The following is a 27,834-nucleotide window of genomic DNA, read 5'->3' on the forward strand; positions in this document are numbered from 1 at the left end:
TTCAGGTCATTTCAATTAAAGCATACTTGTTTATTTTTTTTCTTTAGAGTTCAGCGTGTCCATAAAAGTAAGCAGTGAAAAAGACTGTCTAATTTACAATAAATGGTATATTTCTTCAACCTTGCATTGTCTTTAAATATTTAACCACATTAGGTCATTAGGTGTGGCTGCAGCGGAGACCTCTTTTGCTATGAAGACAGCAGAATACAACTAATAAAAAAGGCTTTCATGGGGGTTTTTAATTATTTCTTCAATAGACTCGTAGTCATGCTCAGAGTCAGAGTTAGAGAGTCTCTTTGCTGTTTTTGGAGGAAGAAAATGAAAAAAAAAAAAAAATAGATTAGTCTACATTATATTTTAGCTTCCTGATGGGCTGTTCCAAATATTAAAACTGATGCAACAAATGTCTTAAATTGCAAAGGGAAACCAACCTGAATTGGGTCCTGCTGTGGGGCTTTTCACATACATATTGTGCGGACTGACGTCTGTTATTGAGAGGCTCTTCCTAGGCAACACTGGTGGAGGCTGGTCTGGTATCTGTTGGAGTTTCACAAGAACAAAAAATGTACAATTTTATAAGCTGCTGAGCCAGCTAAACAAATGAGAAAAGAGGAACGTGACGATACTGTTGTTTGTTCAGTAATACACAAGTGCATAGTAACCATCCCACAAGTTTGAAGCAGACTTCATAAGTGACTATTTATGCATGTAAGACTTAACCCATGAATAGTTCACCCGAAAAAAGAGATTACTCAATTACTCAACCTTGTGGAGTTCTAAACATGTTTTGTTCCACCAAACAAAGGAAAACAATTGGCATTATGCTCTTGTTCACATACACTACCAATCAGGTTTTTGAAAAGTAAGATTTTTAGTCTCTTCTGCTCACCAAGCCCACATTTATTTGATCCAAAGTACAAGAAAAACTGTATAATTTAGAAATATTTTTACTATTGAAAATAACAGTTTTCTATTTAAATATATATTTAAAATGTCATTTGTTTCTGTGATTTCAAAGCTGAATTTTTAGAATCATTACTCCAGTCTTCAGTGTCACATGATCCTTCAGAAATCATTCTAAAATTCTGATTTGCTGCTCAAAAACATTAATGTTATTATGTTGAAAAGAGCTGAGTAGTTTTATTTCAGGTTTATTTGATGAATGGAAAGGTCAGAAGAACAGGATTTATTTGAAATATAAATCTTTTAATCACTTTATCAATTTAAAGCATCCTTGCTAAACAAAAGTCTTAATTTCTATATTTCCTTCAAGCTTTTCAATGGTATATGAATAATGTTACAAAAGCTTTTTATTTAAGATAAATGCTGATCTTTCTATTCATAAAAGGAACCTGAAACCATTTTTCTCAGCTGTTTTCAACATAATAAATGTTTGTTGAGCAGCAAATCAGCATATTAGAATGGTTTCTAAAGGATCATGTGACTAAAGTAATGATGCTAAAATTTAGCTTTGATCACAGGAATAAATTACATTTTAAAAAGGTATTCAAATAGAGCTTTACTGACATGAGTGGTCCATACAACTTCGTGCAATGCCCTTCGAAATATAAATAAATGCCTAATATAATAGTCACATTTAGTTTTTTTTGTTTATATCCTAACTGACCGCAGTGCTTTAAATCTGAAGTGAAAATTTAAATAATTAACTGATAATTAAATTAAACCCTCCCAAATTTTGATAAATATATACATATTAATTCTCTAAGCAACACAAGAGTGTTTCTTTTCTCAAAGCAACCGTGTTTTGAAAGAACAAACTGTAAATGCGTCCAAATGCCACTTCAGATGCAGCTTTTCTTCCAGCTTTGATACCTATCCTATAATGTGTTACTATTCTAAACAAATTCATTAAACTTAACAATTTGACATTTAAAGATGATGTGCGAAAAGAGGTGCTCTTATAAAGGTGAAATCAGTATAAGGGAGGAAAATGATTTCTATCACTAACAGGAAGAAATATTTCCTAAATGCATTTAGTTTATTACATTGATTATTTGTAGAGAAATGTCTTTAGAAATCCATTATGCTCTGCAGTATGTGATCTACAGTTGTGCTTAAAATTATTCATACCCTTAGTAAATATGATCAAATGTGGCTGTGAAATTACATCTGCATTATTAGTTTTGATCTTTCATTAAAACTTATACAAAAAATGTAAAATCTAAAGTTTAACCTAGGCTTTAAAAAATTTCAAGTGGGGTAAAAACACATGATCTTTTTTTTTTTCTAATGCACAATGGCCACAATTATTGGTACCCATAGAAATTCTGTGTGGATTTATTTTCATAGCCGCCTTTGATCATGTTTACCAGAATCATTTTGAGCAAAACTGTATGCATGGACAGCGTAATTGTTTGTGGATATGGTTAGATATGTAATATATACAGTTGAAGTCAAAAGTTTACATACACCTTGCAGAATCTGCAAAATGTTAATTATTTGACCAAAATAAGAGGAATCATACAAAATGCATGTTTTTACCTAGTACTTAGTACCTGAATGAGATATTTCAATGAAAGATGTTTACATAAAGTCCACAAGAGAAAGTTGAATTTATAAAAATGACCCTGTTTAAAAGTTTACACACCCTTGATTCTTAATACTGTGTTGTTACCTGAATGATCCACAGCTGTGTTTTTTTGTTTGGTGATGGTTGTTCATGAGTCCCTTGTTTGTCCTGAACAGTTAAACTGTCTGCTGTTCTTTAGAAAAATCCTTAAGCTCCCACAAATTCTTTGGTTTTTCAGCATTTATGAGTATTTGAACCCTTTTCCAACAGTGACTGTATGATTTTGAGATCCTCGAAAAAAGCTCACTGATGCTCCAGAAGGAAAAAACATGCATTAAGAGCCAGGGCTGGAAAATTTTTTGAAGTTTAATAGGGCAGTGTTGTTTTCGATGACGATGACGAAATCATTTTGTTGACGCCACTTTTTTCCATGACGATAACGAGACGTTGACGAGATAAAATTGGCTCGTTGATGACTAAAACATGACGAGACGTGTGTGAGTTTTCGTTGACGAGACGAGAATAGACGAAAATGTTAGTGGGTGGTCCGTCAGGCGTTTAAAATGCATGACATTTCTGCTTATTTTGCATGCCAATTAAAACCGAAAAATATCTGCCGCTATGGCAAGCCGTTTTAGCATTAAATACTCTTTGCCATACTACTATGGCAAGCCGTTTTAGCATTCCATCCTTGTTTGTCTTTTATGTTTTAAAACATTCCTTCATTATTGTAATTATTGGTTACATTAATTTGTTAAAAGACTACTTTTCCCCCTTTTTTTGACTAAAACTAGACTAAAACCTTTTTGACTTTTCGTCGACTAAAACTAGACTAAAACCTTCTTGACTTTTCGTCGACTAAAATTGGACTAAAACTATCACATATAGAAGTGACTAAAATTTGACTAAAACTAATAACCATTTTAGTCCAAAAGACTAAGACTAAGACTAAATCTAAGATGGTTGTCAAAAACAACACTGTAATAGGGTAAATATCTTGTTTTGTCTTCGGGGAAACATGTAGCATGTTCTGTAGCTTCTAAAGGGCAGTACAAAATGAAAAAAAAGTATGATATTTAGGCAAAACAAGAAAAATATACACATCCTCATTACTTTCAAAAGTTTTCACCTCTGGCTCTTAATGCATGGTTTTTCCTTCTGGAGCGTCAGTGAGTTCCTCAGTTGTCCTCAGTGTGAAAAGATGGATCTCAAAATAATAAAGTTATTGCTGGAAAGGGTTCAAATACACAAAAATGCTGAAAAACCAAAGAATTTGTGGGACCTTAAGGCTTTTTCTGAAGAACAGCAGACAGGGACTCATGAACAACTATCACTAAACAAAAAACACAGCTGTGGATCATTCGGGTAACAACACAGTTTTAAGAAGTGTATGTAAACTTTTGAAAGGGGTCATTTTTATAAATTCAACTATTACTTATACTTGTGGACTATATGTAAACATCTATCTGAAATATCTTATTCAGGTCAGTACTAAATAAAATATAACATGCATTTTGTATGATCCCTCTTATTTTGGTCAAATAATTACAATTTTGCAGATTCTGCGAGGTGTATGTAAACGTTTGACTTCAACTGTATATAATTCTGCAAAATATCTTTTGTTTTACAAATCATGTATGGATCTAAAACAAGATGATGATCACAACTTTACCATGTAAGTAGTGAGCAATAGATTTTTTCATAATTCATTAACATAACCCACAGAGGGGAATTTGGACAATACGTTAATAGATAATTCCATACTGGCTCATCTAAGAATGACTCATTATGAAACCTAGATATTCATTTTTGAAGTCTGCATTTCTGTATCAGTGGGTGAATGCTTACATCTTCTGGCGGAGATGGAGCAGGAGCCCTTTTGCCTTGTGTCTGACCCAACGAAAGTTTGTCGAGCTGTTTGGTCACAGTCCTCCTCTGTGATTTAGATCCAGGCCTGGGGGACTTTTTAGGCACTTCTGAACTCGACGGCTTCCTCTTTGGTGGACGAGGAGGTGGTTCCTCAATTTTGCTTATGAGTTTATGATATTCATAATAGAATTTCTCTGTCACCTCAGTGACTGTCTCTACATGGAGTTCTGGGGACTCATCACTGGACCATGGCAGATGATCGGAGGTGAAACAGAGAGACATTTGTAACCAGCGTACCGGCAACTCAAAGCACCATTCTGGTTTATTTGGCAGACTCGTCAAAACCACAGTCTCTGTGAACATCTCCTCAAGCTTAAGTGCTGATAACCCCATTAGAGGATCTTTTTCTAGCCCTTTATCCCGAGTCACAACTTTAACATCCAGAGGTAAAGAGCTGCTCAGTAAATCTGATAATTTATACTTTTTGTTGTCTGAAAGCTTTTCTACAAAGTGACCTGCCATGAACAGCGGCAGAGAGATTTCCTCACTATCGTCTTCCTCATCGTCCTCATCCTCGTCGTCCACCTCCATAGTCCGTTTGCAAATTAGACTTTCTACTTTCTGAGCAGCTCCAGAATTATCCTGGAGTCCATCCGCCTGCACCATTCTTAAAACCTCCAGCTGCTCGCCAACGCTGAGCGCAGGCATTCCCTCTTCCTCCACCGCCTCACAGTGCCGTGTCACACTTACTTTTAACCCTGGAGACTGAGTGAATGCCAAGTATAGCTCATACACTGATTCGAATTCCCTGGCTCTTCTTCTCATTCGTCCACCGTATCCCTCTGAGATGATGAAGTATTGTTTTCCCTTCCTTCCTTGTGGAGTTGAGGCTAGTATCATTGTTGTTGTGCCAATCCCATGTAAGACGAGGTGCTTGCCTCTCTGCAGTTCCTGGAACCAGCTGCAATTAAAAAACTGATTGCCTTCTGGGCCGTCAAGGATCTCCGCCATAGTTGGGAAGGATGCCTTTGGCTGACTAAAAACTTCAGTCATTGATAGAGGAGTTATGAAAACTAAGTCCGGGAACTGATCTGTCACGTCTTGGACATCCACTTCCAGGCTGGATGGGAACTTGACTACGTTCTTCCTCACTATATGTGTAAAAAAGAAAAAGAAAATCATGAACAAACATTTATTCCAAGACCTTTTTTGCGCTTTAAGCCTTTATGATTAGGGTGTCCAATCCTGCTACTGGAGAGCCAGTATCCAGATTAGCTCCAACCTGCCGCAACACACCTGCCTGGAAGTTTCTAGTAATTGTGATTTAGGATTGGAGCTAAACTTTGCAGGATAATGACCCTCCAAGAGCACGACTGGAGTTTCATTTGTGGACTTCAACTCTGCAACTCAGCACACCACCATGTAGTTTTCAGGTAAACTAAAAGACCTTGATTTGCTTCAAAAGATAACGGACCACCTGGAGTGAGATTGGACACCTCTGCCCTACAGTGAGGGAAAAATTATTTAATCCCCTGCTAATTTTGTACGTTTGCCCACTGACAAAGACATGATCAGTCTATAATTTTAATGTTAGGTTTATTTGAACAGTGAGAGACAGAATAACAACAAAAGTTATAAATTGATTGACATTTTAATGAGTGAAATGTTGAAAAACATGACTTAGTACTTGGTAGCAAAACCCTTGTTAGCAATCACAGAGGTCAGACTTTTCTTGTAGTTAGCCACCAGGTTTGCACACATCTCAGGAGGGATTTTGTCTCGCTCCTCTTTGCCGATCCTCTCCAAGTCATTAAGGTTTTAAGGCTGACGTTTGTAACCTTCAGCTTCCTCCACAGATTTTCTATGGGATTAATGTTTGGAGACTGGCTAGGCCACTCCAGGACCTTAATGTGTTTCTTCTTGAGCAACTCCTTTGTTGCCTTGACTGTGTGTTTTGGGTCATTTGTCAAGCTGGAATACCCATCCACAACCTATTCAATGCCCTGGATGAGGGAAAGAGGTTCCCATCCAAGATTTGATGGTACATGGCCCTGTCCATGTATTTACAAATATCATCCCTTTGATGCGGTGCAGTTGTCCTGTCCCCTTAGCAGAAAAACACCCACAAAGCATAATGTTTCCACCTCCATGTTTGACAGAGGGGATGGTGTTCTTGGGGTCATAGGCAGCATTCCTCCTCCTCCAAACACAGCGAGTTGAGTTGATGCCAAATAGCTTGATTTTGGTCACATCTGACCACAACACTTTCACCCAGTTCTCCTCTGAATCATTCAGATGTTCACTGGCAAATTTCAGACGGGCTGTACATGTGCTTTCTTGAGCAGGGGGACCTTGTGGGCGCTGCTGGATTTCAGTCCTTCATGGCGTAGTGTGTTACCAATTGTTTTCTTGGTGACTATGGTCCCAGCTGCTTTGAGATCTTTGACAAGATCCTCCTGTGTAGTTCTGAGCTGATTCCTCAGCATTCTCTTCATTAAAACTCCACGAGGTGAGATCTTGCATGGTGCCCCAGACCGAGGGTGACTGACAGTTATTTTGTGTTTCTTCCATTTGCGAGTAATCGCACCAACTGTTGTCACCTTCTCACCAAGCTGCTTGGTGATGGTCTTGTAGCCCATTCCAGCCTTGTGTAGGTCTACAATCTTGTCCCTGACATCCTTGGACAGCTCTTTGGTCTTGGCCATGGTGGAGAGTTTGGAATCTGATTGATTGATTGTGTCTGTGGACAGGTGTCTTTTATACAGGTACTCCCTTTAAGAGAGTGCTCCTAATCACAGCTTGTTACCTGTATAAAAGACACATGGGAGCCAGAAATCTTGCTGATTGATAGGGGATCAAATACTTATTTCACTCATTAAAATGCAAATCAATTTATAACTTTTTTGTCTCTCACTGTTAAAATAAACCTACCTTTAAAATTATAGACTGATCATTTCTTTGTCAGTAGGCAAATGTACAAAATCAGAAGGGGATAAAATTATTTTTCCCATCACTGAGAACTCATGGAGAACTCCAACATCCCAGCCTCTAATAATTAACATTAGTGGACTTGAACTTGAAAAATAGTGTGTATGGTTGTCTTTTGTGAGGGGTTTGGCCTGTATAATTCAGCCAATCCAATGACGACTTCGAAATTCCTGAAGTGTTTAAAATTTTGTAATATCAGACTGATTACATGTGCAATGTGGCAGGGGCAGTTTCTTCATTAGGGTGATAGGGCGTCACACCACCAAAGCATGAAAAGGAGAGATTTTTTCTTTTTCTTTCTTTGCTCTGTTACTTTGGTCAAATGAAAATAAAATGTGGAGCTTGACCACTTGGTGGTGATATAACAGGAAGAAAAGAAATGGCTGTAACTAAGCACCCATTAGTCTGATTGATTTGAAATTTGGCATGCAGTGTCTTTGTCCAAAGTCCCTTTCATATTTATAAGGGTTTGGTGGTATCTCAATAAACATGGCCGCTATCAGCCAATCAACTTTTGAGCAACTAGTAAATGTGGTTGACGAAGGCTGATCGGAACGAAACTCGATGGGCCTGTTTGGCTCATGGCTGTAGAGGTCTGTAAGAAATGTGAATGAAGCCAGCCACTAGGTGGCATTATCAGTTTTTACGCCTCGTTTATCACACAATTTTTCACACATACACACAATATTTATATCAATTGTTAGGTCTCCTCATTCTGAACAACTTTGCTTCTAGAACCAATGCTGTCAATTGAAGGGTTCGTTAAATATTTGACATGATGTAAAAAAAACAACAATTTTTCAAAACTTGTCTTAGACGGTTCGTCCGAATTTCAACAAAATTTATACAAACTGTCTTCAGATGGTCTTAACAAAAAGCTACCAAAATCTTTTTGATAGACTCAACCGTTCTCGAATAACACACAAATGAATTTGAAGAGCTCGCCGAAGTAGACATAAGACATAATCTCCTGAGGTTACCTGCACAGTTTCTGCACAGTGCCACCTTGTGGTCAGGAGATATGAAAAATGTCAAAATGGATCTAAGCCTGTTTTTCTGCAATTCTTTGGCCTATTGGCACCAATCTATGTGTCATTGTCACTCCTTGTTAACCACACCACATCACTTTTGGAGGAGGGATTTTTTTTTTCACATTCAATCATAGTGTTCAATCACAGTTACGCTAGCTTTCACAATAAAGTCCAATAATTGTCAAGTCATGTTCTGTGTAGTAACGCCTTTTTGGGCAACTTCTCTCAGACTGAGAATCACTTCAAAAGTTCTCATAGACTTTCATACATCCATTTTTTTTAAACTGCAGGCACCGCAATGCAATCTCTATGGGTTCTGGGAGGGCTAGCACTAACATGCTTTCGTCATCATACGTAACTTAAACTTGTGCAGCTTATTAATAAAGCAAAACAGTATTACCAGTGAAGTTTTGATAGATGATGATTGTAATGAAGGTAAAGACAACTACAGTCAGTGACTTACAGGAATCGTACATTATTAGACACAAGTCTGTTGTTTTAGTATGATCGCATGTCTGGCAAGTGTTTTATAATGGACACTCACTGAAGAAGCATGTTTTCATTGGAGTTTGCTATGGACAGAAGTGTTTATATTGGTATCTACAGTCAGTATGAAAGAGGAACTGTTCACTGGTCATGTTGAGCTGCCTTCAGATCACCACATCAACTAATTTAGGTTTTTTTTTTTTGTGTGTGTGTTTTGCTCTGTTTTATAATTCTCAATACAGATCTGTATATAGTCATATAACGTTAAATCAACAGGGATAGTGGTCTGTTGGTGTCCCTCTGTGGTTCTGATTCTGCAGCTTGACTTATTTATATAAAAAAATGGTCTAAACAAACATTTTTTTTCTCCCAGATTTTGCTGTTGCACTGTATACCTTAACTTTGAATTAGTACAATTATTACAAAATGTTTTTATTTTTCTTGAAAAAAGCTTGCAGAAAATACAGTTTTGTGAAAGCCACCAGCCACCACTTTAATGTGGATTACGTAATCAGATAACAAAAATAAAGTACTTGTAATTAGATTAAATTACATTTTAAAATGTTCGTAATACAGACTACATATAATTTAAACAATGGGAATAAATTATTGACAATTCAATGATTCTCCTTAATTCATCTGTCTACGTTCCACTGTCAAACATGGTGGTGGGAACCTAATGTTTTGGGGGTGTTTTTCAGCCGATGGACCAGGGAACCTAATCACAGTAAAGAGCATCATGAAAAAGGAGCAATACATCAAAATTCTCAACAACAACATCAGGCAGTCTGCAGAGAAACTTGGCCTTGGGCACCAGTGGACATTTCAGCACGACAACAACCCAAAACACAGCAAAAGTGGTGAAGAAATGATTAGCAGACAAAATATTAATGTTTTGCAGTGACCCACTCAGAGTCCTGACTTAAATCCAGTTGAGAATCTGTGGAGGGAGCTAAAGATCAGGGTGATGGCAAGGAGACCCTCCAACCTGAAAGAGTTGGAGCTCATCGCTAAAGATGAATGGGCAAAAATACCAGTGGAGACATGCAAAAAGCTGCTCAGCAATTATAGGAAGCATTTGATTGCTGTAATAGCCAATAAAGGCTTTTCTATTGATTATTGAGAAGGGTATGAATAATTTTGGACATGCCACTTTTTATTCAAATGTAAATAAAAGATGAGTTATAATAACTTACAAACTACAATTTTTGTCAGGTACTTTGGAATCAGTAATTTGTAAGTAATCTACCCAGCACTGATTCTCAATCAGTGAAAAATACTTAAAATGCATGGCTTGTTGGATGTAGCAACAGTAATGGGTCTTTACAAAGGTTCAATTTTGCTCTAACATCTTGGCCTGTAGTTTTCAGGTAAACCCAAAGACCTTGATTACCTAGTTGAAGTGTATTAGATTAGAGTTGGAACTAAACTGATGATAGTGGACCTTCAGGAGCAGGATTAGACACCCATTCGAGTGTGTTAGAGTTGCAAATAAACCGTTGTCAAAAGTCCCTTTTAAGGAAGTCCGTTCACTCTGCGGCCAAATTTGCAAACCCTAGTGTTTGATCAAATATTATCTAGTTTGTGTAATCTAGCATCATTATTGCGTAACATTAGTCTGGTTGGACACCGGTAGGTTTCATGGGGTTGGTATGGAGCCAACCTCTCTGTGGGAAAAGTACTTACAAATGTAACATGTAAAACTGTACTTACTGTGCATAATGGCACTAATTTCATACACTGGACTGAAAACCAACAAGCTTCCGCTGCTCTTCTCATTTGTACTGCAAAAGCGCCGACAGCTCAATCTGGACGATGACATGATTTCCTGTAGAGAGTAACCACGGTCAATTTGACACTCATAAAAGTCTCCTTTGAGGGACAGAGGAAGGAGTATCTCTGCTGAGGCCATGTTCTGCCCCACCAGCTGACACCGTGCCAGTCTTATTCCATTTTTGGCGACCTCCACTGACAGCAGGGTCAACTGTTTTCCAGCAGGTAGTGTAAAGTTGTCTATCGTCAGCTCATTTTGGCTTAAGAAGGTGAAGGAGCCGCAGGCGTCTACTCCAACAGGACACAAACCCACAATTTCCTCTATTGTATTGTAGGGCAAGTCCTCAGCGACGAGTCTGAAATTACCTAGAAACATGCACAATGTGTTAAAATCAATAAACTTGCCCAGATAGCTTTTTGGAAAGCTTGAGTTCTTAACTACCATGTCTTATTAATGGATGGACAACAGCTTTGGATTAACAAGCTGATTCTATACTTAAATATTTTTAGGGGTTCAAGCACTTAGTGGTGAAACCATATTGTAATTGTAAGTATTTTTGGTAACACTTTAGAATAGGTAACACCTATTAACTAATAACTATGACTTATTAGCATGCATATTACTAGAATATTGGCCATTTATTAGTACTAATTAAGCACATATTAATGCCTTATTCTACATGACCTTATTCTACATCCCCAATCCTACCCAATACCTAAACCTAACAACTAATTTACTAACTATTAATAAGCACCAAATTAGGAATTTATTGAGGGAAAAGTCGTAGTTAATAGCTAATAGGTGTTACCTATTCTAAAGTGTTACCGTATGAGATCATGTAGAATAAGGCATTAATATGTGCTTAATTAGTACTAATAAATGGCCAATATTCTAGTAATATGCATGCTAATAAGTCATAGTTAATAGTCAATAGGTGTTACCTATTCTAAAGTGTTACCGTATTTTTATTCTTCTTCTTCGCTAAAACTGATCAGACCAAACCGTAAAGCCTAGAGAGCTAAATCCTGGTCAGATGGTCGTAGTATTGCTTGCTAAGTTTTTTTTTTTTTTTTTCTGAAAGTCCAGTTTTTCTGCCAATGAAAAATTTTAAACTCCTTATAGGCCATTTGTGTGATTCACTTAAAACTTGGCATACATCATGTGGAGACCAAAAAGTTATCAAAAGAATTTCGATCTGTGATTCGCGCTAGCGTCAGGATGCCAAAACGTTCAAAGTAGGCGGGGCCTCTTTTACTAAAACGGTTGTAACTCTTGAATGGAATGAGATATTTTCACCAAATTTGGTAGACGCGTGTTAGAGCTCTATCTTTGGTCAAATAAAAAAAAAATATGGAGCTTGACCACTTGGTGGTGCTATAATTGAAAAAAAACATGAAAATTGCTGTAACGATGCATACATTACTCTGATTGATTTGAAATTTGCCATGCACTGTCTTTGTCCAAGGTTCCCCCTTCCATATGTATAAGAGCACTGGCGTTTCTTGAAAAACATGGCTGCCAGCAGCCAATCAAATTTGAGCACCTAGTAGATGTGGTTGATGAAGGCTGATCGGAACAAAACTTGATGGACCTGTGTGGCTCATGGCTCTAGATGTCTGTAAGAAATTTGAATGAAGCCGGCCACTAGGTGGCGTTATCGGGTTTTACGCCTCATTTATCACACGATTTTTCACACATACACACCATATTTATATCATATGTTGGATATCCTCATTCTGAACAACTTTGCTTCTAGAAGCACTGCTGTCAATCGAAGGGTTTGTTAAATATTTAACATTATGTAAAAAGCTACTTCTTCGAACTAATCCTAGACGGTTTGTCTTATTTTCAACCAAAATGTATACAGACCATCTTGATATGGTCCTAACAAAAAGCTATCAAAAGCTTTATGACAGACTCAACCATTCTTGAATAACACACAAATGAATTTGAAGAAGAGCTCGCCAAAGTAGACATGAGGCTATATCTCCTTAACGCTTTATTGTATTCAGACCAAACTTGGCGTTTGTTATGACTGCCATGTCCTGAGTTTACCTGCACAGTTTCTGCACACTGCCACCTCGTGGTCAGGAGATATGAAAAATGGCTAAAAGGATCTAAGCCTGTTTTTCTGCCATTCTTTGGCCTATTGACCAGTCTGTGTATGTGTCATTGTCACTCCTTGTTAACCACAGCACACCAATTTGGGAGCAGTGTCAGCTATTGGTCAAAAGTGATAACTCATTAAATAATATTTCTACACTTTTTTTTAGTAGTCCTAAAATGTTTAGAATTGCTCAAGGGTCTTAAATTGCTTAAACCCTGCTGATTGCTGCTTGTAGCTATATTTATGTAATTGTTCTCAGTAATCAATTTCCTTTTGAATTTCTTCTTCTGCATGATCCCAACTTAAAGCATTGCTTTGTTTGAACATCCTGGCACAATATAATGAATAATTGATAGGATAGGACATCTGTTTGTCTAATAGCAGGGAAACCTGTTTGAAAACCATCTTTATTTTTTGGAATTCCATTTGGTGATGTTAAAACTATAGAAGCAACACACTTTGCCAGTAGATTTTTCCAGTTTACTTCTAATCACATGGGCTGTTATTTACTTAATACTGTAAACATACATTGAATAACACTAGAAGTGGTTTAACTACTCAATTCTAGCTTGTAATATTTTACTTCTTCTAACTACTCTTGTTCTATCATGTTGTTGTTTAGTGGCTCACCTGAATATCCAGTAGGCAATTCAAATGAAGTTCCAGTGTCAATTTCCTCACAAGATACAGACAGGAGCTCTAAACCAATGATCTTCACCAAATCTCCAGTAGATAAACACACTTCACTTCCTGAAAGCTCATATATGGAACCTGAAAAAAAAAACACATAGTTATGCCCTATTTGCATAAGTTCCTGAGTTAACTTTAATCAGAATTTCCTATAAAATGTTAAGATGGACTTTGATCACCATAGCCTTGTGAGAACCATAAAAAGTTGTACATTTCCTCTTTTTTAAATCATTACATTGTTTTGGAGCAAGAAAGAAATGGCTTTATTTTTTATATGTATGTAGAGGACACCATGCAGGACTAAGTTAATAAGAAAATGTGACCCTGGACCACAAAACCAGTCATAATGGTCAATTTATTGAAATTGAGATTTATAACACATCTGAAAGCTGAATAAATAAGCTTTAAACAATAAGCAAGTGATGTATGGTTTGTTAGGATAGGACTATATTTGGCTGAGATACAGCTACTTGCAAAAAAAAAATCTAAATATTGAGAAAATCACCTTTAAAGTTGTCCAAATGAAGTTCTTTGCCATGCATATTACTAATCAAGAATTAGGTTTTGGTATATTTACAGTAGGAAATGTACAACATGTCTTTATGGAACATGATCTTTACTTAACATCCTAATGATTTTCACCATAAAACACAATACAATGCATTTTTGGCTATTGCTACTTAAGACTGGTTTTTTGGTCCGGGTTCACAAATGAAAACAAGATAATCAGTATACAGTAAATGTTTAGGTTCCAAGCTATTTTTTTTAATAGCCTAAGTAGAATGGGTATATTTGTAGCAATAGCCAACATATGGATCAAAATTACAGTTTTTTCTTTGTTTAATGCTGAAAATCATTGGGATGTTAAGTAAAGATCATGTTCCATTGAGATATTTTGTAAATTTCATACTGTAAATATATCAAAACTTAATTGTTGATTAGTAAAATGCATTGCTAAGAACTTTTTCTCACTATTTTCAGATACCAGCTATTCAAATAGTTTTATCTTGGCCAAATATTATCCTATCCTACCAAACCATCAATGGAAAGCTTATTTATTCAGCATTTGCAAACAGTGATGACTTTTTTTCTTTTTTTTTTTGTGGGCAGCGCTTATCTGGTTACAGAAAATGATGGTTTTCAAGTAGCAGTCTATAGAGCCTTCTAATAAAAGAATAAAAAAAGGTACATTTCAGTTTATATTTCACAATTCTGACTTTATTCGCAAAATTCCAAGATTAAATCTCACAATTTTGATAGGGAAAAATAACCCATCATTCCTTCTTTTCCCCTCTGCTCTGGCTTTTTTCCCCTGTGAATTGACAAACGCAAAAAATAATAATAATAATAATAATTGTGAGATAAAATAAATAAATGTTATGTAAAATGTTAATAGTAAATAGGTTTAAATAATATTAAAAGTATTTAAAAGTAGAGTAATCATGGCAGTTTTCATGCGTTTAGCTTCAAATTTGCTACTTTAAATGTTTATACGGTATATCATTTATTTCCCAATTCACTTATTATATCTACCTAAAATGCCTGTATGAAACTGAAGCATGTGTGATATAATCATATAAACATAATGACCTTTAAAAGACAAAAGTATAGTCCCAGAACCTCTCCATATCTCTGCATTTCATAGAATTGTGAGAGTATGGACTAAATAGATCTTCCTTTGTGATAACGCATAGTACTGATTATACTTAAATGCCTTTGTTTTATTTTACTTCAATCCTTTACCTTAATCAAATGTACAACATTCTCTTTATTTAAAGCAGTGGTTCTCATATTTATTGTATTAAAAACAACTTTGTGGGTAAAATCAACAATTATGAGTTTATATTGCAATTCTGACTTTATTTCTCACAATTGTGAGTTTATATCACCAAATTCGGAGAAAAAAAAGTCATAATTGCGAGATACAAACTTGCATTTGTGAGAAAAATTATTTCTCACATTTCCGAGTTTATATCATCAATTTCTAAAACAAACAAACACAAAAAATTCTGAATTCTGAGTTTTTATCTCGCACTTCTGGTATTATTTCTCGCAATTTCTCGTTTATTTCACCCAATTCTGAGAAAAAAGTTAGAATTGAGTTTGTATCATGCAATTCTGGGGAAAAAAAGCTGAATTTCCTGAAAAGAAGTTCCTCAAACTCGCATTTGCGGAAAAAAAAAAAGAATTGTGAGTTTCTAAACTTTGTGTTTGCTCACAAAAACGTTTGTGACGGAAATAAAGAGGTGAAAGAAAAACATTTTTTGAGGGAAAGGCAAACACTTTCTAGAAAGAACGCAATACTTTTGTGAGATATTTTTTTTCATAGATTTGCAAAATTAAGAAAAAAATATATATTTCTCACATTTCCAAGTTTATATCATTAATTTATAAAAAAGGCAGAATTCAGAATTTCTAATGCAATTCTCATCCAATTCTGAAAAAAAAAGACAGAATTGCGTATCACGCAATTCTTGGGAATAAAGCCAGAATTTCCTGAAAAGAAGTTCATCAAACTTGCATTTGCGAGAAAAAAAGTTTATAAACTTTGTGTTTGCTCACAAAAATAAGGGGTGAAAGAAAAAAAAAATTGAGGGAAAGACAATATTTTTGTGAGCAAACACTTTAGAAAGAATGCAATACTTTTGTGAGATAATTGTTTTTTTTTTCATACAGTTTTGCAAAATTAAGAAAACAAAAGTTTTTCTCACAGTTGCGAATTTACATTTTACAATTGAGATCCTGACTTCTGACTATTTTGTAATAAGTAGTGAATATGCTTCAGGGAAATGCATCGGAGTAAACATATACATTTGAATTAGGAAATGTAGTGGAGTGGAAGTAAAAGTAGGCTGAAAAATAAAAACTCAAGTAAAGATACTCCCAAAAAATACTTAAGTACTGTAACAAAGTAGTATTACTTTATTACATTACACCACTTCTGCTGACAACCACTGAATAAAGTACACAGTCCTGACTTTTGCAGTTTTATGCATGTCAAAGCAAATTCAACAGATAAATAAACCTATAATACTGCATAAAAAGCTTCAGTATGATTCAAAATAACAATCAAATGCATATCCTGATGTATAAGTAGCAGCAAACTATGTATATACTTTATGTTTGCATTTGATTTGAGATCATCCGCTGTAAGAAACAATCTTTAGAAACTATTGTTTTTTGAAACAACACAGATGAGACTAAACTCGACTGTTCATTTGGTCACACATCTACTGACTGAAAATGCACAGCGTAAACCACAATGAAAAAAAACACTGACAATGAAAAAAAAAAGATCTTAAACCACATGTCCTGTTTGGGGTTGAAGAGACCCTACAGCCATTGCAATAACACAAAGACACCGTTTACACTTAAGTATGAAATGCTAACTTGGTGGCACGTTCCGCAAATCTTACATTACTTTCAGAGTTTCAGAGATCCCAGGCATAAAACATGACAGGTTTCATATGCATGTTTCACTCCGTGTTTTCAAATCTAAAACTAGGTCAGATTTACTCTAAACAGAAGCAATATAGTGGACAAGCCACATTTCTCATTAAACAGTGCATGCCTGTTTAATGAGTTTAATTTCAACATTAGAATTATTTATTATCATTATAGAATTATGTGTTTACATTATTGTAGATCAACAGGGTCAAGTCAATCTCAACACAGCATAGCTTTAAGAGAACATTCTTGTTCCTTTTTTGCAAAATGATAATTCTTCTCATATAGATGCAACTAGAAGAATTATTAACAATGGACATACTTATGAACACAGAAAAACTGTGCGAAGAACAATATTATCTTGCATCTTCTTTTGTGTTTTTTATGTCTTGAGAAAAAAAAACATACAGAATATGCTAAAGAGAGAAAGATAGAGTAAAATCACATAAACCTACCCTGGAAATAAACCCCAGAGCAGATCTGCAGGATGCGGGGAAGACTCTGTTGATCCAGACATTGGATGAAGACTCGCAGAGAGTGGAGGTCTCCCATCTCTCTCAGCTCACAGACAGTGACGCACTGAGCTGATATTCAGCTTACGCACACAAGACTAGAGTTCAGAGAGGAAGTCTCACAACTCACCCAGAACCACAAACACCATCGCGAACTGCACACAAACCTTTTATTTGCATATATTATTTATTTATTATTTTTAAATAAAAACATCACATTTAATTTCAGATATTATACATCTACTTTGCGTTTTAATATATAACAACAACGTTAAAAATTAATGTTTATGCGGTTTCACTTGTATTGTCATCCTGTGTATACAACCGGAAAGCGAAGTTCCAAATCCTTTTATGGCGAAGGCTTAGCTCATGAATATTAATCAAGCAATGCTCCTATTGGTTAATCTTCCAAAAAAGGCGTTGACTCGCGGCTGCCATTCACCGCTGAGGCATTCGCTAATTCGCCAGTTTCCTGACGCCCGTCTGCTTTTAAACCAATCAATCGCGAGTTCTGAGGGATTGTTTAATATTCATGAGCCGGAAGACGTTCGCAATTTGAGTGGATTACCCAAGATGCTCGGCGTGCTTGTAGCAGGGGAGAATGAGTGACAATGGCAACAAATACCACAGCAAATAATTCATCTTTCGACTGTCCATCATGGTAAAAAACACTCCAGTGATTGTTGGATTTAATGCATGAATAAGGCTTTATCGTATCCAGCATAAAAACAAAACATTCTTATAGCGAAGTGTTAGCTTTTGTGCTCTTTAGCAGACCTACGGTCACATTTAGGAACTCAAACATGTTTTTACAAACTGCATTCTTTCCGTAGAAGATATAGTATACACTGTTGATTTATTCAAAGTGAATTTTCCTAGAGAACATATAAGGTGCTTTAGTCTTTGTTTATGTTTAACATTTTAGTGGATGCACATTGGTAGATGATTTTGAGGAGATGTTCATGACTTGATTTCATTTCAGGGCAGGAAAGCCTCCAGCAGGATTGCATTTGGACGTGGTGAAAGGAGACAAACTTGTTGAGGTATTACATTGAGTTTTAAGAGTACTAGTTAATGGTCTGACTGTTTAATATATGTGTTATGCATATGCATACATGTATACGTGCAAAAGTGATTTTATCTCCAAAGAAAGCACATTAAATGTAAGTAAAGTGTCTACTTTTAAAGTTTCAAATACGTTTTTGGCAATAAGATAACAAATTTGGTTGAAGTAATGTTACTTTCTCATTCAGTGTAACATTATTTATGTACAAATTCAACAACATGCTTATTCTGACTTGTACATATTAAAATATATGAAAGAATAAGGGAGCATATTACATTTGATTGACAAATGGGCAAAACCTAGGATAGTGGCAAGTTTTAAAACTGTAGAATTACAACTTATTAGTCATAAATTGATTTTTGTTGTGCATAAGCATGACAAGATTGTTACACGGAATGACATTTTAGTGGGTGTCTTCTATAAAGTAGGGAAAAATGTATTTATTTTTTTATTTTTTGGAAAAACAACAATTTAAAGCAATATTACACTTTTTTTTACACTATTTATTGTTTTTATGCTTTTATGTGCGTCTTTGGCCTATATATATATAACCCCTCACACCCGGGTCCTACCGCACCCGCTCTGAGCTGGTCTCGAACCCGGGTCTCCGGCACGGGAGGCGGACGCACTAACAAGAATATATATATATATATATATATATATATATATACCGCCAGTTAAAAGTTTGGGATCAGTACAGTTTTTTTTATGTATTTTAAATGCGTTTCTAATGCTCATCGAGGCTGTTTATTTGATCAAAAATACAGAAAAAAAAAAGTTATATTGTGAAATTATGACGATATAAAACAAAGTTCTTCTATTTTAATATACATTTAAAAAACAAATTTTTTTCTTTGATCAAAGCTTACTTTTTTAGCATCATTACCCAAGTATTCAGCATCACATGATCCTTAAACCATTTTAATATGCTGATATATTATCAGTGCTGGAAACTGTTGTGTTAATATTTTTTGGAACCTGTGATGCTTTTATTTTTGTTTATTTTTTTATTTTTTAGGATTCATTGATGAATACAAGGTTAAAAAGAACAGCATTGATCTAAAATAGAAATATTTTCTAACAAATTTACACAAATTTACTGTTCAATTGTTTAAGGTCAGTACATTTTTCTTCTATTTTATTTTTGAAAGAAATTATTACTTTTATTCTGGATGGATGTGTTAAATTGCTAAAAAGTGATAGCAAAGACTTGTATTGTTAGAAAAGATTTATATTTTAAATAAATGCTGTTCTTTTAAACTTTTTATTCATCAAAGAATCCTGATAAAAAAAGTATCACAGGTTCCAAGAAATATTTGGCAGCACAACTGTTGCCAACATTAATAATAAATCAGCATATTAGAATCATTTCTGAAGGATCGTGTGACACTGAAGACCGGTAATAGCTGATGAAAATTTAGCTTTGCATTACAGAGAAAAATATTTTAATGTATATTTAAATAGAAACCATTATTTTAAATTGCAATATTAATTTGAAGTATTTATTTGATAAAATAAATGCAGTCTTGATGCGCTTCAGATACGTATTTAAAAACCATTGTAAGTCTCACTGATCCAGTGTGTATAAAGAGACTGACAGCACATCCAACATGTGACAGGGATGCACCAGATACTGACCTGGCCGTCTGCAGCTCAGTTGAGTTTTTCATACTGAGGCATGCGTGATCGTGGCCGTCAGGTCCAAATGGTGCTACAGAAACACAAGACCCTGAGATTTAAGCTCTGAGAGGAGAGTTGCTCTCTCAGGTGTTATAACTCTAGGGCACATTGTGACATTTGTGACCCTGGACCACAAAACCTGCCATAAGGGTTCTTTTTTTTAATATATTGATTTTTATACGTCATCTGAAAGCTGAATAAATTCGTTTTTCATTGATGTATGGTTTGTTAAAATAGGAACATATTTGGCCAGTTGTGAAAATCCCCTTTAAAGTTGTCCAAATTAAGTTCATAGCAGTGAATGTTACTAATCGAAAATTAAGTTGTGATGTATTTATGGAAAGGAATTTACAAAATATCTTAATGGAACATCATCTTTGCTCAATATCCAAATGATTTTTGGCATAAAAGAACGATTAGTCATTTTGACCAATTGCTACAAATATACCTTTGCTACTAAAGACTGGTTTTGTGGTCCAGGGTCACATATTAACACAAATATTGTTGTTGTTGTTATTATACGAGTCATTTTATATCATGGGAGCTTAGATTGTGGTTTATGTAGTGTGCCATTAAAAGTGTCTCCTGAGAACATTTAAAGCAGGACACTACAGATGATCAGGGTGAATAGATATCAGCATATCACAGTACAATTAAACAATGCATTTTGTACTATTCCATTTCTCAAATGTTAAGCAAATGAGGTGTTATCTAATTTAATATGTACTCATTTGCATACAATTTCGAAATCTGAACACTGGATAAAGCTAGCTTCAAAATTCTTTCGCTCTGTTTAATCTTTCATTTTGTTGACGCATTAATGTAGTCAGAAAATATTGTCAACAGCATGGACTGTTTTAGGAATTAAATGAGATCCTGGACCACAAAACTAGTTGTAAGTAGCACAGAGATTTGTAGCAATAGCCAAAAATACATTGTATGGGTCAAAATTATTGATTTTTCTTTTTATGCAAAAAATCATTAAGATATTAAGTAAAGATCATGTTCTATGAAGATATTTCCTCCAGTAAATATATAAAAACTTAATTTTTGATTAGTTGCGTGCATCGCTGAGGATTTCATTTGGGCAACTTTAAAGGTGATTTTCGCAATATTTAGATTTATTTATTTTTACTCCCTCAGATTTCAGATTTTTAATTAGTAGTGCCTTTTAATTTCACTGATTGCAAACATAAATCTATGTAGTCTGTTATTACTGTGGATATTTCATTTAAGGAGCCCTGATAAAACACCTCCCATATATTACAATCAAAACATGCTTTAAGTTCAAAGTTATCAGAAGACCAAACTCTGATCACCATTTTTCTCTGGTTTACTGCTTTTCAGCTTGGATTTATTACAAGATGTACCACATTGTGATCAGAATTTGCAATTGGTGGTCTTATCCTTAAAACATAGGCACTGTCTATATTTGTTCTTGACCAAATATTGTCCTATCCTAACAAACCATACACAACTGGTTTTGTGGTCCAGGGTCACAAATGATATTAATTAGGTGATTAGGTGAAGGATATATGAACAAACCCTTCTGTAAAAGAGAGGGAAAAAAACATCATTTAAACATCTGTGTTGTATTTAAAATATACAGACGCAAATAGATAGTGTAATAAAATCAATGCTTAAATGTGTATTTTGGATGTTTTCTTTCCACTAGTCTGGAAAAAGACATTATAAAACCAAATTAGCCCAAAATAAACTAAATTGACCATTGCATGGAGGACAGGGAAAATCTGTAGTACCTTGGCTTAAATTTATGGGATTCAGAATCAAATTTTAGATCAATTTGCACTATTTATGTGTGACAAATCAAGTGTAAATAAATGTTAAAAGGCAAAATAGAAGCATTTTCAGTAGTGGACTGTGTTACACCAGACAGAAGAGGACTGTCTTTCCTTTTCTTGGATGCAACCTGGATTTAAAATTGTTGAAGGATCAGCTTATTTACACCATTTCAATTTACGTACTCGCATACTGCCCAGTCCTAGCCTCTTGTATCTGATTGTGTGTGTTGTTAAAGTACAGTACAGTAGTCAACAACAAGTGGATCAAAGCCTTTCATCAAAGTTGTCATAAAACCAAAACAATACTCGTTTTTTGATCTACTGTAATTTTGTCAACTGCAAACAGCCTACTGAAGTGGTCTCTTTGCAGAAACTGATCATTGATGAAAAGAAGTACTATTTGTTTGGGAGGAACCCAGACGTCTGTGACTTCACCATCGACCATCAGTCGTGCTCTCGCGTGCATGCGGCTCTCGTCTACCACAAGCATCTGAAAAGGGTGTTTCTCATCGACTTGAACAGCAGTAAGTGCAGCCAGACCAATGACAAACATGTCGTTTCATATTGATAACCGTAGAGAAGGATACAAGTGTGTTTGTTGACTTTCTGCAGCACATGGGACGTTCCTCGGACACATTCGCCTGGAGGCCCACAAGCCCCAGCAGGTTCCCATCGACTCCACTATGTCGTTTGGTGCATCCACACGTGTTTACACCATTCGGGAGAAACCTCAGAGTCAACCGGGCACCGGCGTCGGAGATGGTAAAACTGGTGATGATGAGGAGCTGAAGGGTCTTCTGGGACTTCCTGAGGAAGAAACTGAACTGGAGGTACATGTCTGCTCTGCTAGCATGTTGTGTCAATCGCGTTTACACACTGCCTCCGAAACATTCATCGGTCATAAAAAAGAAAAAAAAAGCTCATTGGTGGTGAGAGGAGTGAAGAGAATTCATGTTATTTGAAATATGTAGTCATTTAAAGGAACACTCCACTTTTTTTTTTGGAAATGGGCTCATTCTCCAACACCCTCCCCCCAAGGTTAATAAGTTGAGTTTTACCATTTTGAAATCCATTCAGCCGTTCTCCTGTTCTGGCGATATCACTTTTAGCATAGCTTAGCATAGATCATTTAATCCTATTAGACCAATAGCATTGCGTTCAAAAATAACCGAGTTTCGATATTTGTCCTATTTAAAATTTGACTCTTATATCGTGTACTAATACCAGCAATGTAAAAAGCATTTTGTACCAAAGCTATGATAAATGATCCAGTTTAGCCCACAGACTGTGCTCGCTGTATGAAGAGTTTTGCAAGATTTCTATCAAACAAACAAACGGACTCTTAAAGGTCAAGGTAGCAAACACCCAGTTTGACCTGCATAAACAGGAACTTGAAGAACCTCATGGAAGTATCTTATCTGTACCTCCTTTTTTGTATTTAAATAGGCAGAGTTGAAAAAGTCATTGGTTCTGAAGTTCAATGTAGATGATATCTGCGTCTATCTAGCCAAAAATCCAACTAAATATAAACAAAATACAATCTTGGTCAATGTGAAACTGTTTCAAGTTCACACAAAAACTGTCTGTATGCATTCCTGTCAGCTTCATTCATTGCAAAATGAACCAGAGTTGTTCATGGATGAAGTCCCCATTAAAGTTGTAAAAGAGACCAGGTTTCTTGGTTTTACCTTTGACAGCAATCTTTTACTTTTTTACATTAAATTACTTAAAAATAAATGTTTTAAAGGTTTTATCCAAAACCCCTTATTATTTTGTGCAGAACTTGGATTCAATCCAAGCTGGACTATGCAAGTTTCATTTTTGGATCAGCCAAGAAATTTGAAGCTGAAGTCTGTGGAAGCCAATGAACTTGGAAATCAGATGACTAAAGTTTGCTTTACAATATGCAATCAAAACGGGGAAGAAACGAACGAAGAATTCAATGATATAAAAAGAAAAACAAGATTTTAAAGTTTTAGCGCTGTTTAAGACAGATTTATACAGGCATAATGTGTCTACAAAGAATAATTTCAAGTATCACAGGTCTGTTGCAATGTATACATGTCTCTCTTTCTTTATTTTTTTACTCTTTTGGCAGAATCTGACTGAGTTCAACACTGCTCATAACAAGCGCATCTCCACCCTTACCATAGAGGAGGGCAACCTGGATATTCAGAGAACCAAGAGGAAAAGGAGGAACTCCAGAGTGACCTTTAATGAAGAGGATGAGATTATTAACCCAGGTAGAGTGATCAGCCGTAAAGAAAATTAGCATTTTAACTGGCCTGCACCTCAGTGAACCAAACCTGTGGCAGAATACCACTAGCGGTAGTATGCAGAAGTACAAGGTACATCATTACCAAATATTAGAACCATTTATCAAATAAATATTGCAAATATGGAAACATTTGTATTTGCGCTGAATGAGGCATACATGATCCCATAAATGAATATCTAGGAGAAAAAAAAAAAAGAATAATGCTGGCCTTTATGAGATTAAGTGAAAATCTTATTTTGAAATGTCTTATTAGTTCCAGCTGCTTGTACAAAAAGATGAGAAGAAAATATGCAATTTTAAAACAATCAACAACATAATACAATATAAATCCATAGAAAAGAATGTCATAATTAATCAACAATAGATCATAATGTGAGTTATTCACTGATTGTGAAGTGCTCAAAGAATAAAATAAAAACTTGAACTGCACTTTTTTCGGTGATGGAAGATTGTGAAAAATCCTGATTTACATTTAAGATAAAGTTTACAAACACCTTGCAGAATCTGCCAAATGTTAATTATTTTACCAAAATAAGAGAAAACATACTAAATGCATGTTATTTTTTTTAAAGTTAGTACTTACCTGAATAAGATATTTCACATTTACATAGTCCACAAGAGAAAGTAATAGTTGAATTTATAAAAATGACCCCGTTCAAAAGTTTACATGATTCTTAATAGTGTGTTGTTACCTGAATGATCCACAGCTGTGTTTTTTTGTTTAGTGATCGTTGTTCATGAGTCCCTTGTTTGTCCTGAACAGTTAAACTGCCTGCTGTTCTTCAGAAAAAAAAATCCTCAGGTCCCACAAACTCTTTGGTTTTTCAGCCTTTTTGCGTATTTGAACCCTTTCCAACAATGACTGTATGATTTTTGAAGACAACTGAGAGACTAATATGCAACTATTACAGAAGGTTCAAATGCTCACTGATGCTTCAGAAGAAAAAAAACGTGCATTAAGAACAAGGGGTAAAAACTTTATGAATTTGAATATCAGGGTAAACATAAATAATTTTATCTTCAGGGGATCTTGTAAGTAGTTTCTGAAGGGCAGTACTAAATGAAAAAATATGATATTTAGGCAAAATACAAAAAATGTACACACCTTCATTTTGTTCAAAAGTTTTCACCCCAGCTCGTAATGCATCTTTCTGGAGCATCATTGAGCGCTTTAACCTTCTGTAATGGTTGCATATGAGTCCCTCGGTTGTCCTCTCTATGATTTTGAGATCCATCCTTTCACACTGTCATTGTTGGAAAGGGTTCAAATACACAAAAATGCAGGAAAACCAAATAATTTTTGGGACCTGAGGGATTTTTCTGAGGAACAGCAGGCAGTTTAACAGAACTCATGAACAACTATCACTAAACAAAAAACACAGTTGTGGATCATTCAGGTAACAACATTTTATAAATTCAGCCATTATTTTATTTTGAGCACTGTATGTAAACGTCTTCTATGTGAAATATCTTACTCAGGTCAGTACTAAATAAAAAACATAACATGCATTTTGTACGATCTCTCTTATTTTGATCAAATAATTAACATTTTGCAGTTTCTGCAAGGTGTATGCAAACTTTTGAACTTAATCGTATCACAGAAAGCCATTATCTGTGACCCTGGACCACAAAACCAGTCTTAAGTCGCTGGGGTATATTTGTAGCAATAGCCAAAAATACATTATATGGGTCAAAATTTTTGATTTTTGTTTTATGCCAAAAATCATTAAGAAATTAAGTAAAGTTCATGTTCCATGAAGATTTTTTGTAAAATTCCTACTGTAAATATATCAAAATGTAATTTTTGATTTGTAATATGCATTGTTAAGAACCAAATTTGGACAACTTTAAAGGTGATTTTCTCAGTATTTTTGATTTTTTTGCATCCTCAGATTTCTGATTTCAAATAGATGTATCTCGGCCAAATATTGTCCTATCCTAACAAACCATACATCAATAGAAAGCTTATTTATTGAGCTTTCATATGATGTATACATCTCAGTTTTGTCAAATTTAACACTTATGACTTGTTTTGTGGTCCAGGGTCACATATGACTTAAGCCTTGGCTCACTATTTTTGTGACTTGGCTTTTAACAATATTTGTGTTCTAAACTCTCTTAGAGGACATCGACCCCTCTGTTGGACGTTTCCGAAATATGGTCTCAACAGCTGTGGTTCCTATTAAGGTAACTTCTCAAATTCCAAGTTATTTACCCGTAGGCAAAAAAGTGATTTGCATGTTTACATGCTTGTTTTTTACTCAACAGAAGAAGAAAATGGGCAGTGGCAATGCGCTGGGAATCGAGGAAAGCGTGACCCGACACATGCACACGTTCCCTTTGCAAGGTGGACTCTACAGAGACCTTCCCCCTGCCAGTCATGAAGCCCAATCCACAGGAGCTCCCGGCGGAGCCACGATCCTGGGAGGACTGCCGTTACCCCTGCCCAACCCGGCCCCAGATGTAGATCTGGCCCAGGAAGCCCCGCCACCCCCGCTCGTGCTCAACCCCACACCGTTACCCGGCCCATACGCCTCTGACCCACTTAGCGAACCCCGCAAGAAGAAGTACGCTAAAGAGGCATGGCCTGGCAAGAAGCCCACGCCGTCTCTGCTCATTTAGCTGTGTATTACTAATATCAGGATGAGTCTGACTCTTGACTCCTCATGAACTGTAATCTTCAAGCTGGCGAACAGACTTTGATTTCAACTGTACTGATTTAATGCAAGGATTTTGTAAGTTTTAAAAAGATGAGGTTTTCTCCAAAAATGAACAGTGACTCATTTTCATGTCATCCCAGATCGGTATTCCTTTCTTAATTCATTGAAATGCAAAAGACAGAATGGCCTCATTTTCACAGTTCAGTAAAAAAAAAAAAAAAAAAAATTAATTTTGACTTTTGCTCTGTTCCACAGATTAATCTGGTCATGGCCATATAAATCATCCATTTTGTTTTGTTAAAAGGAACTGCTTTGACATTAGATCTTTTGTATTTCACAGGAAGGTTTAATATAAATGATTAATTGATTTTGATCGATCTGTTTAAAACACCAACTTGAAAGTGGGGGAATTTTATCGAAAAGCAAACAAAACTTCTCCAAACAACAGTGTGTCATGTTTAGTCTGATGGAAGGGAGTTTAACTTTTAAAATTTACTTCCTTTCTTCTTCTTTTTTTATATCCCTATTTATGTAAAACGCTCAGAAGATGAATCACTAGACGGCAATAAGTTGTTTCAAACTAGCTGTTTGGCCGTCACACTTGCATGAGCATCAGATCTGGTAGTTCTTCCACAAACTGTTATAGGTTTCAAAATGAAATTAGTTTCTGCAGTATCATAACACTTTACCTTGTGAAGATTTTTACCTCAGTTGTTCTTTAATTTCCGCTTTGCCGTGGTGTTTCAAATTAACTGTAGGCCATGTGGTTCATCAGGGCTCAATGCAGATGGTCTTCACTGTTAAAGAAAGAAAGAAATAGGAAAAAAGAAAGTTTTATACGTGTTCTTTTTGGTACATTTGCTGTTTGTACATACCACTCTCAATAAAAGCCAGTGTATTTTTATATATTTAAA

At 35.5% G+C, this 27,834-nt stretch overlaps 2 protein-coding genes and 1 non-coding gene across 3 annotated transcripts; 2 read left to right on the forward strand and 1 right to left on the reverse strand.

Moving 5' to 3' along the window:
- themis2 (thymocyte selection associated family member 2) lies at window positions 1-17,487 on the reverse strand. Its single transcript, XM_073847088.1, has 6 exons — window positions 17,378-17,487; window positions 13,416-13,556; window positions 10,618-11,043; window positions 4,379-5,550; window positions 432-537; window positions 1-299 (listed from the first exon to the last, which is right to left on the reverse strand). The coding sequence occupies exons 1-6, from the start codon at window positions 17,472-17,474 to the stop codon at window positions 211-213; spliced, it is 2,031 nt and encodes a 676-aa protein (XP_073703189.1). The 5' UTR covers window positions 17,475-17,487; the 3' UTR covers window positions 1-210.
- Window positions 17,488-17,995: 508 nt separating this feature from the next.
- ppp1r8b (protein phosphatase 1, regulatory subunit 8b) lies at window positions 17,996-27,834 on the forward strand. Its single transcript, XM_073847130.1, has 7 exons — window positions 17,996-18,095; window positions 18,417-18,477; window positions 22,353-22,506; window positions 22,595-22,812; window positions 24,081-24,225; window positions 26,383-26,447; window positions 26,529-27,834. The coding sequence occupies exons 1-7, from the start codon at window positions 18,046-18,048 to the stop codon at window positions 26,880-26,882; spliced, it is 1,047 nt and encodes a 348-aa protein (XP_073703231.1). The 5' UTR covers window positions 17,996-18,045; the 3' UTR covers window positions 26,883-27,834.
- LOC141343457 (small Cajal body-specific RNA 1) lies at window positions 20,122-20,291 on the forward strand. Its single transcript, XR_012356761.1, has one exon.

The sequence above is a fragment of the Garra rufa genome, chromosome 9 (genome assembly GCF_049309525.1).
Source record: "Garra rufa chromosome 9, GarRuf1.0, whole genome shotgun sequence".
NCBI lineage: Eukaryota > Metazoa > Chordata > Actinopteri > Cypriniformes > Cyprinidae > Garra > Garra rufa.

Coding starts and splice junctions, on each gene's coding strand:
- themis2 (XM_073847088.1), bottom strand. CDS start 17,474: ATGGGAGACCTCCACTCTCTGCGAGTCTTCATCCAATGTCTGGATCAA. Junction 13,557..17,377: donor CTCTGGGGTTTATTTCCAGG/GTAGGTTTATGT, acceptor TTTTTTTTTCAG/GTTCCATATATGAGCTTTCA. Junction 11,044..13,415: donor ATTGCCTACTGGATATTCAG/GTGAGCCACTAA, acceptor GCATGTTTCTAG/GTAATTTCAGACTCGTCGCT.
- ppp1r8b (XM_073847130.1), top strand. CDS start 18,046: ATGGCAACAAATACCACAGCAAATAATTCATCTTTCGACTGTCCATCA. Junction 24,226..26,382: donor GGATGAGATTATTAACCCAG/GTAGAGTGATCA, acceptor AAACTCTCTTAG/AGGACATCGACCCCTCTGTT. Junction 26,448..26,528: donor CAGCTGTGGTTCCTATTAAG/GTAACTTCTCAA, acceptor TTTACTCAACAG/AAGAAGAAAATGGGCAGTGG.